The sequence below is a fragment of the Propithecus coquereli genome, unplaced genomic scaffold (genome assembly GCF_000956105.1).
Source record: "Propithecus coquereli isolate 6110/MARCELLA unplaced genomic scaffold, Pcoq_1.0 Scaffold218, whole genome shotgun sequence".
Taxonomy (NCBI): Eukaryota; Metazoa; Chordata; class Mammalia; order Primates; family Indriidae; genus Propithecus; species Propithecus coquereli.
In genome coordinates, this window is record NW_012146967.1 from 5449386 (window position 1) to 5466301 (window position 16916).

At 41.1% G+C, this 16916-nt stretch overlaps 1 protein-coding gene and 1 pseudogene across 2 annotated transcripts in view; both read right to left on the reverse strand.

Moving 5' to 3' along the window:
• Window positions 1-1533: 1533 nt before the first annotated feature.
• On the reverse strand, window positions 1534-4797 carry LOC105810677 (annotated as a pseudogene). The gene is made up of 2 exons (XR_001137508.1): window positions 4698-4797; window positions 1534-2132 (listed from the first exon to the last, which is right to left on the reverse strand). The product of XR_001137508.1 is annotated as an uncharacterized LOC105810677 (transcript).
• Window positions 1534-16916, reverse strand: part of RBFOX2 (RNA binding protein, fox-1 homolog (C. elegans) 2) — a 276297-nt gene continuing 260914 nt past the window's right edge. Inside the window, exons 11-14 of the mRNA XM_012644707.1 lie at window positions 13632-13663; window positions 9324-9412; window positions 8779-8851; window positions 1534-7124 (exon numbers count right to left, since the gene is read on the reverse strand). Coding sequence (XP_012500161.1) covers window positions 7070-7124; window positions 8779-8851; window positions 9324-9412; window positions 13632-13663 — 249 coding nt within the window. The 3' untranslated portion in view covers window positions 1534-7069. The remainder of the gene's footprint in view (window positions 7125-8778; window positions 8852-9323; window positions 9413-13631; window positions 13664-16916) is intronic.

Below are 16916 nucleotides of genomic sequence, written 5' to 3' on the forward strand. Positions count from 1 at the left end.
GGGGAAGGTGGGGCTGGAACCTGTGTCGTTTACATCTAAAATTGAAAAAAGTAATTCAACAAATATCTATTGAATGCTCCAAGCACTGGGGATACAGCAGCAACAGAACAGTCCTTGACCTCCAGGTGCTTACATTCCATCACAGGGAGACAGACACCAAATAAACTACCAGGGGAGCAAATTATATAGGGCCTACAGACCAGCAGAAGGACTTGGAACTGGCCAGGGGATAAGCCATCAGAGGTTTGTACAAAGCACACGATGACCTGATTGAACAGGCTGCCTGCAGCGAGAATAGACTTGGGTGGTGGAGTGCTGCTGGAGGCAAGACGGAAGCAGGGAGACCAGTCTAGGACACAAGGCAGGGCGAGGACATGCCAGCGTGTAGCTGGTGGCAGTGGTGAGGTATTCACATTAGGCCTGTCACAGACAGACAAGCAAGCGAAAGGGCCTTGTGTTCAGCAATCAAGCACGTGGACCGTGGGGCGCCTGTCAGCTGTCATCCTCGGGCTGCTTCCCGCTACTGCAGGTAAAAGCCAGGCAGCAGCAGGGTGAAGAGCAAGTAACTGGAGTCAGTGGGCTGAAACTTATTCCAGAAGTTTGCCATGAAGGAGAGAACTTGGGATCTTGGAAAAGGAAATTTTTATAATGCGCACGATTTAAGCATGTTTAAATTCAAAAGGGGCTATCGAGAAGAAAAGGTTAACCAGGCAAGAGAGGAAACAAAGCAATGTCCCCAGAAAGGTGGCAGGGCACAGGTACAGGGTTATAACTGGCAGAATAGGAGAGAAGGGCAAGAATGGGTGTCACTCAGATAGGTTTATAGATTCAGTAGCAGCAACTCATGCAGGCAGAGTGTATCTCATGGCCTCTGTACTCTCCCTGAATCAGGAAGCACAATGGTCTCACAGGGTGACAGGGTGAAGTTAAGGGAGTTGGAGGTTTGTGGAGAATTTCAGAGACGTGGGCATTGCTGGCTGAGAAACCAGTGCAGCAAGGGATGGCTGAAAAAGCACAGGGAGGGCAGAAAAGGGCTGGGCAGGATCCATTTCCTACAGCTGAGGAAGAAGCAGAGGGGCCCAGGCGGTGGCAGCAGGAGGGCCGAGGCGGCAGGGCAGAGGCGGCAGGGCAGAGGCGGCACGGCAGGCAGGGGCAGACGCTGCGGGAAGGTCAAGTGGGGCGACAGGCCCTGGCAAGGACAGTGTCCGAGATGTGGTGAGGGCAGCAGCTGAGTCAGGGGAGGATGGACAGTGAACATGTGAAGCTGAAAAGAGATTTCAGAAAAAGCAGCACAGAAACAGCTTTTGGACAGACCGGAGCTCAGCAGCTGGAGAAGCCGCAGGGCAGCTGACTCGGGCCAGCTGTCGGCCTCCTTCACCTCGCGGCGCACCGCCGTTTATGCCGCCTCACCTTAGGAAGCGGCGGTTTTCCTTCTTCCTTTCTTCTCATCTTAAGAAGTCAAATCCGAGCTGTCTTTTGGAGCCTCAGGTGGAGGCAATAGGGAATGAGGATCAATACACATAGGCCAAAGAATGGTGTTTCTCTCTTTTATTTAAAAACAGTGCTTCATTACCATTTGCAAAGGCTGAGGCAGTGCTCCTCCTTCGCTTAGAGTTTATAAAAGCCAGCAACATGATCAATAATTTATACACATGGAGAGTAATACAAAAAAATAAGGAATAAAAGCTAAAGATCTAACTACTCCGACCTTCACAATTCCAGCTACTTGGTAATAATAGGAGTAACCCAATGAATACTGTATGGTCTGAAAGCTACTATACAATATGATTCTTAACGAGAAGGGAAGGGAATAGAGACTGTCACAAAGCCCTGGGATGCTTCTCTGGAGTTAGCAGGGAAACAGGACCCTGGGCAAGCAGCTCGGGTGTCCTAGGAAGTGATTCTGGGAGGACGGGAGGGGAAAGAGAAGGCTAGGTGGTCAGTTACACAAGCATCCCATGTGATGCCCCCATGCCCCAAAGGTACCTGTTTTGTCACGGCAATGGGAGGGGCCAGAGACACTGCATGTTGCATGTAGGGGTGGCCCAGTCCCTGCCACGGGGAGTGGGGAGAAGAGGAGAGGTTTTGTGGCATTTTGAGCCTTGCAAAGATTTGGACTGAAAGCTCAGAGACTCAGGTAGGTCAGCCTGTCGGGGACAAGTAAACTCCACTGGCTCTCTTCTCACTTTGCAGCCCTAGCTTACGTGTGTCAGCCCCAGGTTGCTCCAGCTATTCACAAGCAGAATTATAACACGAGAAAAAAAAATGCATATCCCTTAGGGAAAAAAGAGGATCAATTCATCACTCGATATATAATACAGCCAAAATGAGCTGCCAAAACAAGCACACACACACACAAAAATACTGTGAACAGAAAAATACAAGAAAATGACTAAGCTGGGAGTCTTGTTGGGGTATAGACATTGCTTAAAGCACTTAGTCCCCGGAAAAACCAAACCAAAAAAAATTTTTAAGAAAATTCAAAAACTCATGTGCCCCCTGGGAAACTGGTGTTGGTAACAGGGGCAGAGGGTGGGGAGAGAAAAGAGAATCGCTGTTCCCTTTTTGCTCGCCAGGGTGAGTGGAGCCCTCACATCACTGGCATGTACACAGCCACCAGACAGAGGACCAGGCCCCCACGCTGGTGGTCTCCTTGAAGGCAAGGTCTGCGTTTTGGCTGAGGAGCAGTTCTCTCAGTTACCAATCCCTGCCAACCAGCACTACCATGGCTGAATTGATCTACCGTTTCCTGAGTAAACTGTAACTGGCTACAGTTTCGGTAACATGGATAAGAACTCAGCTACTACAGCCAACTGCGATACTTCAGGAATCCCCTCCATCCCATCCCTCGGCTCCTCATTCCTAGTGCATCTGATGGAGGAATTTGATAACTCGCTGCAGTCTGTACGCCTTACTTTCAGAGAAAGGTGCCAGGGACTCCACTGCACTCACTAAACCAGAGGGCACATGCTGGCTTAGGACACCCAGAGCCTACTTGGAAAGGGCCCTGTTTCATGCTCTAGCTCTTGGATGGCTATTGCCTGGTTGATCAGTAAAGCAAGTATGAAGGAAGTAGATAGGAAAAGGAAAGGGAGGGAAGAGGCTTTTGGACAGTAACATTTCCAAAAAAGAGAAAAAAAATAGTGTTTTATGCAACAGAGAATCAAGTTTCACTGTGTATACTACAAATGGTCAAACATTTTCAAGAGCATGACAAAATAAAAACACACAAATTTACGTCTGATGTTCACCTTGCCCACTATTTTTTTCCTATCTTAAAAACAGTGCAAACAGGTAACTTATGCTTTTAAAACACCACGACCCCTTCCCCACCCCCCAAAGTCCCTTTCCTCCTAGTATCTGGGGGAAAAATCTGCAATTCTGCAAATGTTACTGTGCTAGATAGTTGCAAGCAGCAGACAGCTGCTGGACTGGGTGAAAGGGGAAGGTCCATCCAACAGCTCCCCCTTTACCCTCCACCTTAAGGGTGTCTAAGCCGCTATCCAGACTGTCCCTTGGTCGGCCTGGATCTCCTGCCAGAGGAAAGGGGGGTTTATCATGCCCTTTTTGCATATCCTTGGGGTTGCTTCCATCCCTATTTGACACCTCCCTTGTATCTGGAAGCTACATGACTAGTTAGTTATAGGATGGTAGTGATTAACCGACTTATCTGCTGTAACTCTAGTAAAGCATATCCTAAACTAAGAGCAGTTCAGCCCCTGAGGAGTCGCGCATTTGAGGAAAAGCTGCTATCACTGATTTCTATTGACTATATCTCCACTAGCTCCCCTTAAAGTAAGAGTTGAGCCCCAGGCCCCTTCTTTTTCAAAGAAAAAAACCCGTTGGCTCAATTCAGACTGTGGCTGTTGGAGGATGACGGTGCTAGTAGGTTTTGTTCAACCTGAGCCTTAAAAATGATGAATCACAATGGCTGATCTGAGTTAATGGGAGTCAAACTAAGTAACACAAGGAATTCTGGAGAAGACCTAAGGGCAGCTCTCTGGGCTGAAAGAGGGATACTGAGATAAAGGTCTTCACTAGAGGTCTCTTTAAAGGAGCCCAGCTTTAAGAGTTAAGATGCTCAGTATATAAAGTCCAGATCAGAAACTACAGTAAAGCTGAAAAAAAATCATTCATGTACTGTGATTCACCATCAGTAAGGTTTTTGGAACTATCAACCAGCATCCTCTAATGAACTCACAAAATGCCAGACTCCTCTGACTCTGCATCTTAATCTGGTGAGAACCAGAATCAGGAATATACAAGCATTGCTGCTTTGAGGAACCTGCCTCTGATGAATTTGACTGTATGGAGTCTCAAAGTTCAAAAGCTGATGGGGAGGTTGATACTGTGAAATCTAGATGCTTATGAGAGCCCCAATTCTCAGTGTTGACACTGAAAACCAAAGACTCGTTCATAAAAAGCAGAACTCCATTTAGTCTTTCTTAGAAAAGGGAGCTGGAGGAAGCGGTTATTAAGAACCATCCCTGGAAATGCAGCAGAAACCCATTGAGAAACAGAGCTTGCCTTCAGAGGCCTCAGCCAGAACCAGCTGAACTGAAATGCACAAAAGGTACCTCAAGCTCAAGCTTCTGCCTCTTTTAAAAGGGCTGTGGGAGCTGCCTTCTCTACCTTTCCCATCATCCTTATCTTTTTCTAGGAACAAAGAAGAGAAAAATTCTGAAACTCATTCCCCTATTCTCCTCCCCTGCTATGGATACAACCATTTAGAATTTGGCCTTGTCTCCACTGAGTAAATGACTTGCCATTTTCTCAGAATGGCCCCTATTTGATCATGACCCCAAATTCCTTTCAGTTTCTTTAGTTCAGTAAAAGTTATCCCTCAAAACAAAAGCAAAAGAAAAATCCTCCCTGCCCCCATTCCCTAGAACTGTGAAAGCCCCACATCCCACTCCCCCCTCCTCTAACTAAAATATTTATATACATACAACGAAAATTGTCTTAACAGCAACAAAACAAACTTTGGCTTGGGGGGGCCCTTAAAAAATGGCCAGTGGACTGGGCAGTTTTGTGTCCCCTTATTCTACGTATTCCTCCCCAGAATTAATAATTGCATCGAGGCCTCTAGCTTCCTTGACGTCTCCCCGAGTTTCAGGCACAGCATCTCCCCAGTTATTAGGGGAAAGGATTCTGAAGGGGGAGAAGATATGTGTTATATATGACAGGCCAGTGCCCTCCCAGATATATCACTCTGCTTACAAAGAATGCTTCATGCTGTCATAGGTCAGTCATTTTAATTCAGGGACATGAATCAGTTACCAGTCAAGAACATGTGTGGAGGCAGGAGTTAAAAAAACAAACCAAAAACAAAGCCATAACAAACCAGAAACTCCATGTCTCTGAATTACTCCCTTTAGCAGCTATCCTTTGGGTGAAAGGTCACCCTAGTACCAATGTGAACAGACCAGGGAGCCAAAAAGACCGTGCTTTCCTATATCCTAATGCCTTCATTTTGGAAATGCTGTAGGACACTTGCTTTTATCAGTTATATCAAATAGCTAGAAGAGAAATACTTTCTCCCCTACTTTGATAGCATATGAAATTAAAGCCAGATAGCAATAGCAGTGACTCACTGCTGTGGCCACTGCATGACTCTTTCTGGCAATATATTATTAAGATCCTTGCCATTTCAGACCCTCCTTCCAATATGGGAGGGGAGCAACCTCGGGGGCTCCGTATTTTATGTCCTGTAGTGTTAATGTATACCAAGTGGTCCAGGTGCTCAGCTGGGTGTCTCTGGAGGATAACGAGAAGCTGGGTGGAATGGCCACAAGGGCTCGAGACTGTGGATAGAGAAGTGACTCATAAAGGCTCTGGAAGATGAAAATTCCTATGGCTTTGGAGTGAGTACAAAGTGCCTCTGTCTGCCCTTACGTGTCCTAATCACCAAAACTTCCAGGGACAGCTGACCTAGGACCTGGTGCTTTATTTTTCCTCAACAGATTCTTTATTATATTTTTTATACTTTGTTTGTACTTTCTGATGTAAGAAAAAGATAAGGAATATCAGATCTTCTAACATTCCTTTTCTCTTCCTTACTCTCTTTAATGGCTGTCAGCAATTTGTACTTCTAATCCTCAAGCTGTGTCCAGATACCTGGGGTGGAAATCTGGCCACTGGCTTATTCTTCTGTCCCTGGGTCCTAAATTCCTGAATCTTGAGGACATGGGAGCAGGGTGTTAATAAAAGAACAGATGAGCTAAGCTGAGGTTCAATTAAAGGAGAAGAAGCCCAGCAGGAATGCTAGGATTACAGGAAAGAAAAGAAATGATCTTTTTCATACTCCAGAGTTCATTCCGAGATCGGTTTCCTAATGAGGTGTTTATTATCCACAGTCTGAGAGCATGTTTGGAAATATCAATACTGTAATTCCAAAAATTATGCCACCTGTCTCAGGCTGTGCATGTAAGATGATTGTAAAAAGAATGGAGAAGACAGGAGGGAAGAAGAGAGGAAAGCGTCTTTTTAATTCTCCTGCTTTATAAGCACAAATTCCTATCTATCAGCATGTGGATTCCAGCCACAGCCAATCAGAATTGCCTGCCAAAGACCAGAAACTCAGAAGACTAGAAGAATATCTTGCTGCGGAAGATCTCTTCCACTTTTGCTTGTCCCCCAGCAATTCAGCACCAGATACACTTTGGTAATTCTGTCTGCTGATTTCTGATCAGATGCACTTATCAGCTCCTAATGTCTCTCCTTCCTCCTTAATTGCCTCTTCCGTGATAGAATAAGCTAAGCACGGACATACAGACATGGAAATGCATTATTTTTTTTTTTTTTTTACCACAGTTAAAAAAAAAGAAAACAAAAAAAAAGAAAAAATGCACAATCTTTGGAACAAAAGAATTAAAGGCAGAAATTTAAAGGAAAAATACATATTCAAAGAACATAGTGAGGTATAAAAAAGTATTCTCTCTTTTTTTGTGTTTTTTTGTTTGTTTGTTTGTTTGCTTTTCCTCTTCATCTTGCTATAGAGTTCCTCTACTAGTAAATATTGCAATAGCCAGGCCTCATGAACTGGGGGGCTGTCCCATTTGCAGGGGTCTCACGTCACTTCAGTAGGGGGCAAATCGGCTGTAGCCACCTCGGTATAAACTCGCCTGCAGTAATTAAAGACATAAAAATAATTAAAAGGTTAATGAGAGAAACATTAAAAATAAAAAAAAAATGTTCTGAGAAGGGGGATTTGGAAAAACAGCTTCCTTTGAAGCCCGAAAGCAACAATGAAGTCAGGAAACCAACTTCTGCCTCTAAGCTGCTCAAACCAGAGCCCAACGAATTTATTGCGGACCTGATGTTCTCAAGCAGAGTCTGATGATAGTTTATTTCATTATTTACATGAATTAGCACAGAAGGGAAACTTAATACAGTTTAAAACTAGTTCTGCAAATAGTTTGACTTTTGAAAGCACAGGTCTTTGATTACCTTGATACATCCTTATAATCCGGACCAAAAACAGATCACTGATTTCCCTTCCTTACACGTTACCCATCAGTGGACACATGTTACTTCTGACCACTATCTTTGGCATGTGTGGTTGCAGCCATGTCTCAGACGGTGCTATATGTATACCTGAGTCAATCTTGAATAAAGTCTATTTCCTCTATCATCTATAAAATACACCAACCAGGTTGTTTCTTGACATATTCAAATTTATATACATAGCTGGGATTTTAACTAGGCATTATTCCTTTATTTTATCTTTATCAAATGACTTACCTAATGGCTTATTTCTTTCAATTTTAAGTTTCCCAGGAATGTATCTTTCTTGGGTCATTTTTTGGAATGGATATAGGGTTTCTATTATTTTGGCACTAAATAAAACCTCAGGAATTTCCACCACTGTCCTTCTATTGTAGGTCTCTACCTCAATTCTAAACATAACTTTCCCTCTGGACCCTATGACTTCCTTTCACAAATCTTCATCAGTAGAAATTTAGTGTGAGAAATGACTGACTTTCTTATATTGCTTTTGGCCTTAAATTTTACACTTCATTCTGTCTCCCCCTCAAACAACTTTGCTCATGTTCAGAGAAAGTTGCCTAGTTGCATTCTGGCTTGGAGAAACGCCTGGCATTAGGAAGTGTCATCGAGGAACGGCCTGTCTCCGTTGTAGTCAACAAGTCCCAGTGACTGGAACTGGAGGCATCCAAGCCAACACAAGAACAGTGCAGTGAGGATTTCGGTTAGGGGAGATTATTCTAGATGAGCTCTATGGACTTCTTCTATACTTTCACGAAAACACCATATTTTGCCACAATTGTTATCAATAAAATATTCCCATAAAGCATTCTCTTAGCGACTTCTAGTACTATCTACCAGAAGGCTTAGGAACAGCACAGACATCCTTTGGTATTTGTACTTGAAACTTATATACGTTAAGTTTTTGAAAAGTATTATGTTCACAAGTCTTTGCTAATACCTGTCACTAGAACTATGCCACAGGTATGTACCCAACATTTAAACCAATATAAAACATCAACCTGTTCCCTTATTTCTCTCCCAAATTATGTTATTACTTAGGGCAGACTGTCCATATTCATTCCTTTTTGTTGCCCTTCACTAGGCCATGTGGCTAGTAGTATAACACACAGAAAAAGAGGGTGATATGAAATTTCCAGCTAGACCTTTGTGGCTTTAATACTTTGGCAACAGACAAAGGGTTAAATTTACTACCTCCCTAGATTTTTGTAGTCTGTGGGGAACATTTAGAAGGGGTAAAATGGTTTAAGAAAAAAAGGTGTGTATACTTACCACAGCGCCAACTCCATAGCTAGCGGCAGGGGCAAGGGCATGGTAGGGGTCAGCTGTGTACACCCTGCCGTAACTGAAAAGAAGAAACGCAATCAGAGAGAATAAAGGAAAGAATGTGATTTAAAAAAATTCAAGGGTTTACTGTGCTAAAGACTTATGAGTCACTTGGTCTTGGACTGTTATCAGGAAACTGGCAGAACAGAAAAAACTTTTCTATTTCTGCTCCTAAATTCAGTAACTCTGAAAAATTCTGAAGTAATTGTAAAAAATGGAAAAGAAGGGAACTAAAGATGAGGAAAAGGGAGACTGTAGGCAAAGCCAAAGAAGAGACAGGAACAAGAGAGGGAGCAGGGGACAGAGTTAGTGCCTTGTGCCTTGGGCATGATGGAGGCCATAAAGAGAGGGTCTACAGAAAACCCAGGCTGGCAGGATGCCCAACATGCTAAGCGCTGTGCGGAAATGGCAAAGGGAGAGAAAAGGGTGATGTTTTGGATGGGACAGTGCTCACGGCCTCCCAAAGCTCACTTCTTGCTTTCTCTACATACCCGTCGCTGTAAGCGGCTGCAGCGGCTGCAGCAGCGGTGGCTGCGGTTGCAGTAGCAGGCTGTGCATATCTGTAGGCTGCATATCCACCCTACAGGAGAGAAGAGAACTGACTTTACAGATACCTCTCCCCCCGGGTGGACAGATAAACACGCACCCACCCACACACAGACATACGCTCACATGTGGACACAGGGACAGACACAAACACAGACACACACATGGGAAGAAAATGTTTCAAACTGCATCAGTCTACATGTTATTATTCCTTTAATAGAAAATTAAGCTCCACCCAATGCAGGGATTTGCTTTCCAATTTGTGATAATATTAAAAATAAACTATACTGGTAATACCTGTTAAATATAAGAAACAAAATTATGCTTTTGGATCTGTCTTACTTTAATAGTCTTTGCTGGAACTCTCAACAGGGAAAATATTCACAGGAAGCTGAGAGAACTCTGATAAGAAACATAAATTATAGAGTCAGAATCTATTAAGTTTATATTTGTTAACTTCTGATTCTCTGATGTGTACTTGGATTGATGCATTACTAAGAGACTATGGTATGTAACAGAAAGGTCAGCTATAGAGTTCTGCTCCACCTCACAGAGCACATTTGCCGAGAAGCTAATATAATAAGGCAATATTTAGAAGGAAAAAACAACATGGTTCTGGGGTCAGCAAACTTTGGCCAGTGAGCCAACGCACCTTGCCACCTGGTTTTGAAAGTACTTGTGACAGAGACTTTCTGGACTACAGAGCCAAAAATATTTACCACCTGGTAATAAGTCTGCCAACTCCAATCTACAGGCAAATCAGATTACAAATTTCTGAAGATTCTTTGGCTAGATTCAAGTAGATTGGGAGCCCCATCTCCAGCATTTAACAGCATTAATTTTCTTTCCCTGAAAGGTTTTGAGATTCTTACATGCTAATCTCACAGCAGGCTCTGGAGCTTTTCTTCCAGCGGTTCACATATTCTCTCAGTCCTAAAGAGTTTCAAACCATCACATCCTCCTATTTCACCTCTGTTTTCATGAATCGAATACACAAAGGATTTTCACTATCTGGGAGAACCATACGTACCCTTTCAGAAAGTATTTCAAAGACAATGGCAACAACAAATGCCACACAGGCTATTTTAAAAAGTGGCAAGCCCTACTTTTTCTGCTTTTTCTTTAACCTTTAGAATGCATCTACTTTACCTAGACCTAATTCAGATGTGAATTTTTATTCTTGCCCTTTGACTATCAAAAATAACTATGTTCAATCGGTCTATCTGAACACCATTTCAGTACTGAACAATAGCATAAACATTTTATTTCTGTAGATTAAATGTGTCCATTTCTTATGGATATCTGAAACTTTTTGTTCTGTGCTTTCTACTTTCTATTCCTTCAAACAGTCAATTTTTGCTAAATCTACAAAAGAAATTTTGAATTTACTTCTGTATCATTTCTGAGGATTGAAAACAAATATTTTCTAAGGGGACCCTAGTTCTAATTATATGGCAGCTTCTAGCTTGCTTCTTTTATTTTTCTTTAGTCTTATTTTGGAAATACCTACAATTTCTTATGAGCTTCTAAAGCATTTTGCTTCTGAGATAATTTATGCTTTCTCTAACTGAAGAAAATGCACTATGAGGGAAAATTTACTTTTGTTCTTTAAGTTTATGCTGCTCGAAGTCATCAAAAGTAGCTTCAAATGTACATTAAAAAAAATCCCTGGTTGCCTTTCAGTGGTTAGGCATTATTCCTTCTTTGTTCTTCAAGTGAGTCACTTGGAAAAGTAAACATTTCCTTTTCAATTACAAATTCTTCTACAGATGTTCATATAAATAAGAAGATCCTAATTAATATTATCAAGCACTGGCAATGAAATGGTAACGGACAGGGACAAGGCAGGAAGCACCCTCCGGGCTGTTTTGACCAATACAGTTACTTGGAACTGTACAGATCCACGGGAATGGGCAGGCCAGACTGATCCTAGTAGAGCTTATCCCAGCAACAACATATATTTAACTAGCTGAAGTATTTCTTTCCCTTAGTTCTTTTTTAAAGCTTCTAAAGAGGAAATGAAGCAGTTAAAGCATTTGCTAAACAAAGCAAAAGTTAATTACAGCTGGAATTTTAAGCCTTAAATGAACCTTAAAGGCACAATTTTTCATCATAACTAGATATGGTTCCATTAGTTTAAAATTAAAGTTTGCTAGTGTAAAGTGTGGTTTGTTTCTTTCGCATTCCTCCAAATGTCAAAATAATATTTAAAAATTAAGGTACTAAAAGTAGTTAAAGCTCTATTCATGTTTACCTAAGTAAAAATTTAAAAACCGAAGTCCTATGACATATGGCAGAGGTATAAATTCTCATCAAGGGATTCTGAGGGTCAAAAGCACTCATCTGGGGATGGGTTTCAGACCTGACTTTTAGGAGGTCTGAGTGGAGATACTGGGGTTTCAATCTCTCTGAATATTCTATCAAATCATGGTTTTGAGCTGTATTCCACTAATTCTGGAAAAAAGAAATTCTAAGAAGGTTATTGACAGAAGCATTTCCCTTCACTTTCCTAGGCCTGCAAGAAGCCATCAGGACCTCAGTGGTTTAGGAATAATATTATTGTTAACCAAAACAATTCAAAATGCATCAGACTATGTGGGGAAAGAATCTTCCTTCCAATCCAGAAGGAGATGGAAAGAATCTGTCAGCAATAGTTTCCTTCTTTTGTAAGTAAACTCTGACTTTGGAGTTTGAACTTGATGAAGTTATCTATTATTCAAATTCAATAATGCAAATATTTTATTGACAACAAAAGGCTTGAGAAGAATATCAGCATTAAGAAAAACCAAATTGGCCGGGTGCGGTGGCTCACGCCTGTAATCCTAGCTCTCTGGGAGGCCGAGGCGGGCGGATTGTTTGAGCTCAGGAGTTCGAAACCAGCCTGAGCAAGAGCAAGACCCCATCTCTACTAAAAATTAGAAAGAAATTAATCGGACAACTAGAAATATATAGAAAAAATTAGCCGGGCATGGTGGCGCGTGCCTGTAGTCCCAGCTACTCGGGAGGCTGAGGCAGTAGGATCACTTGAGCCCAGGAGTCTGAGGTTGCTGTGAGCTAGGATGACACCACGGCACTCACTCTAGCCAGGGCAACAGAGTGAGACTCTGTCTCAGAAAAAAAAAAAAAGAAAAACCAAATTAATAGTCTTTTTTTAAACAGATGATATTTCAACTTCACTACTCTCCTAATTACCTTAGGATAATGGTGTTACGGAGAGGCCCTTTAAAAGAAGAATATGTTTAGGATGGATAAGTAATATCCTATGAATTTGGTAATTCATTCATGACTACCCCAAAAGTAGAAAAATTCAATCGTATATCATGGATTTAGTCCTCTTAGATATATTCTTACTCCAAAGTACTCTGCTACTGCTTAACTTAGTTATTCAACAAAATATATCACAAAATGTAAGACAAAGAAAAAATTCAGATGTATTAATTTCTATTCTGGATTTTGGAGTACATAACAATTCCAGGCTGAGAAGCTGTTTTCTCATCTTTCATTCCTACTAGCAAATCTGAAGGGTTTTACAAAACATGAGAACAAAGTGCAGTTTGAAACACCAAGGTTTTCATTACTGTTTCTTAAGTTTTTCAAAAAGAACAAGGGTGGGAAGGAGGTAAAAGAGACAGGGTTCAGGCGTGGGGCGGGGATATGGCGCCACATTTATTAATCACATTAAAAACTAAGCATGCCAACATCTGGAGCTAAAACAACCAGCAAAATCACCACGTTCAGACTCGTATTGGCTAACTCTATCTATCCCAGCATTCTCTTGGGACAGCGGTTTGCCCTAGGCTCTACCACAAGCTCGGTGAAGTACACAGCCTCAATTACTAGAGCGTGCAGCCACAACGACCTGGTATTACGGAAACAGTCAGTCACCACTTGAGTTAACATTCCATACCCTAACGACTGGCCCCTCCCCAGCCCAAAGAAATAGTAAATCTTGCCCACCCTAGCCCTGGCCCACACCACAATGTTAATAATTATAACAAGCAGTAACCCATCTGTTATATCAGAGAAGGGAACAGAGACTCCACTGAGAGATTTAGAGTGAGATGTTAACATTTCTTCAGCTGACTGCACAAACAAACAAACAAAAAAAAAAAAGAGGAGAAATAATTCATTTGGAGATATGAAGTCATGAAATAGCTGATGTGTATTGCTTTTAACCATGCACTGATGCAAAACTGAAGCAACCATTAATAATAAAAATTAAAAAGGACATATGTATTTACACACAATCAGACCTGTTTGATCTGAAGCAGTTTGCAGATTCTATCTGTGTGTGATTTGAAATAAAACAAAAAATGGGGATTAGCATGGCCACAGCACATCCTAATGTAGGAGGGCACACACGGACAGCTTTTTGGAACTCTGATAGCTGGATACATTTGGCATGGCTAAGCTTGATTCAAATACACACATGCCCCTTTACAAAGAATCACTTCCTTATTCCTTTGCAGTTCATGACTCCTAGTGTCCCCAGCTGGGGCAGCCCAGGGCTCCATCACTCTTCTATTCAACCTGCCTGACCCTGGCAACATAATTCCGCCCTGACCCACAGCACTCAGGTATATGTTCACCCCGTCAACAGCCATATATTCTGATCCACACAGTTCTTCTAAAATGTTTCCTAGTGTTTAGGAATTTTGAGTTTTCACATATCCACAACATATCTCTGTCTCCAACTTCCAGCTTTTTCAAAGGAAACTGCCTTTGAAAAGTTGCCTTTAAGATCTTTTTCTGTAATGTCTTCTGCAGTTGTTAAAGTCTCAGTTTCCCATGGCTCAATGTCACCTCCTAGGGATTATCTACTCTGCACTGAATCAATTTTATCATCTAATTAACTGTATAATGTTGCCACGCTGATCACACGATTCTTTCGCAGTTCCGTAGCTGTGTTTTAAACTAGAACAAAATGGAAGGGTTCTAAAGATCATCCTTCCTATAGCTGACCTTTAACTATTAGTTTAATCTCACACTGGGAGACTTTTGCCTTGTCTTGATTTTAACCTAGCCTTTAATTTCACTATATTTTTCTTTTACGTTTACATTAAAACAGGACTTTGGTGAGCATGTGATGTCAAGACACCTTCTTTCTACCTGGAAGACAATGACATTATGTGACACTGAGGAGGAAAGTGTGTTTCAAGACCAGCAGACAAAATGAAAGCTTGTTACCTACATGTAGTGTATTGATCAATAGAGCAAGGTGAGTGGGGGAGGGGAGGGAATGGCATGTGCAATACTTAAAATCGCTACAGCAGAGCAGAGATCTATTCCAACTAGCGTGGGTTCAATGCTGGGCCTATGGGAATCACTTTACTTATTCCTACATGATTCTAACTCCCTCTTTCCCCTCCTCGCTCCTACTGAGAACCACTGCTCTAGGAGACATTATAGAGTTCTTATGTGGCAATAGAGCATCTTTGATTAAATATGAATAATGTAGACCTGAATACAAAAACTTACAGTAATGGTAATACTGTTACTGCTTTTGAAAGATCTACTTTGAAAAGTAGTTATAAAATTTTTTAAGTATTTAAATTTTCTTATTATTACTTAAAATTAGAGTTAAGGGAAGAAACTGTTATGATCAACTTGGTATCTTCCACTTATTACTTCTATGATAGATGAGAGATGATCTTCAATGAATCAAATCTTTCTAACACTTTACTATTCCACATCTGCCTGATACTAGTTCATTTCCAAAATCTCGCTGAGTAATTACATAAATAAACTAACTGCATTGTAAAAAGCCATTAACTGTTTTCTTTCTCCTAGCATCCAGCTATCAGCAAATCTTCTAATAATAGCGTGTTATTATCCAAATGAACTTACTGATCTTCTCAGGTGAAAGGAAAAGAGGGCAAGAGAAATGCCCGCCTCAATTTTTGAGTCCTAATACATCTAGATTTTAAAGGCAAATTCAAACTTACGTAGCAGCACAGTACAATTACTACTAGGATTTCACTATAGGTCGCAATGTAGGATTCAGGAATCCTATGTGGACAGAGTTCTACTTCCTCTCTTTCCTTAGTTCTTCCATAGCATTAAGAAATATCCCCAACTGCTGAGATCTCCAATATAAAAAACCAGTTTAAATACCTTGGGTAGATGTGATTGGCAAATTAAAAGGGGTGACAGTGATGGGACAGTGCATATAAGATGCCTGGCATGGATATGTGGCAAGGGGACAGGAGCACTTAATTTCGGAGGAAGTGCTATTATGTACGGAACGTGACTGTGTGCACTGCTGAGGTAGCAGGGCTTAGATCACACGCTCACAAGTCTTGATTGTCCAAAAAAGCCTCTGTTCCCATCTCTAACGTGGAGCTGGAATGGTTAGTATAATTCAATTTTTTCACTGCAATCCACAATCTGATTGATTGGCAGGTCACACTGGCACTCCTACCTGAGGTATTTTAGCGCTAATGATTGGTTCCTGTAAGACTATTCTATAACAGAACACAGGAAGAGCAGTTCAAAAAACACAGCTGTAGAAGGAAAACAATCATACAAAAAGCCCACTAAGGGGCCCACCAGCCTTTTCTTTCCTTTGGATGCAAGCATGCTTTTCACAGGATGAGAATTGGGAACAGTTTGTTATCCCATTTAAAAAGTGAATTAGGGTGAACTATGCCTTTTCTACTGGTCAAAAAAGAGAGAGGAGGGGTGGACACAATCTATCTGCCACACTCCTAAATTCTATCATGGAGGATCTCTTTATAAACTAGGGACACAATTGCTAGATCAGTTTTCCAGAGAGGAATGTGCCATAAAAGAAACAGAAAGAAAGAAAATGGCTAGCAGGGATCACTGTCTAAGAACAGGACAGAGAAAGGGATTACAAAAACCCTCCATAATTAATAGTCCAATTAATATAAATTAAGCAAAACCAGCAACTTAAAATCTTTTCCCTTGTGTCTTCTCTTCAAGCTCTCATTCAGTGCACCATTTATACTAGAAAAACCCTCTATTCTTTCTAGTTCTAATATGTGTTTCAGAGGAAACAAGAACTAAATGCATATTGATAAATTTCCACAAATAGAAAAATATGCAAAGAGAAGTGAAACAAACTCAAGGCAAAACAATAGGTCTTTTTTGTTTGTGTATGTTTTTAAAAAGCATCCTTTGCTTCCTCACATGTGGAATACAGAATACAGTGTTTTAGAAGTTGTAGTTATATTAGGCCTAATGTAACAGTTACCTCATAACTTATTGTTGCTTTTCATTTGTGGGCATGGGTATTATTTCATCACTAGCAACTAACTTTTTTTTTCTAAGTAACCCTGCTTTAAGATAGGAACTAAGAAAGATAATAACATTACTAGTAATTACTTTCTTGAACAAGGGACCACTGGTCAAAAAAAAATATTTCGGCAAAATCACTGAATTAGTCATGTTTAGCTTGATAAGGTAATCCAGTCAATAGATAAAAAAATAAGAGTATTTTCTTGAAAGGTACAGAGAAATCGTCTCTCTCAATAAAATCTTATAAAGTAAGGAAATAAGAGAACCATAAGCAAATA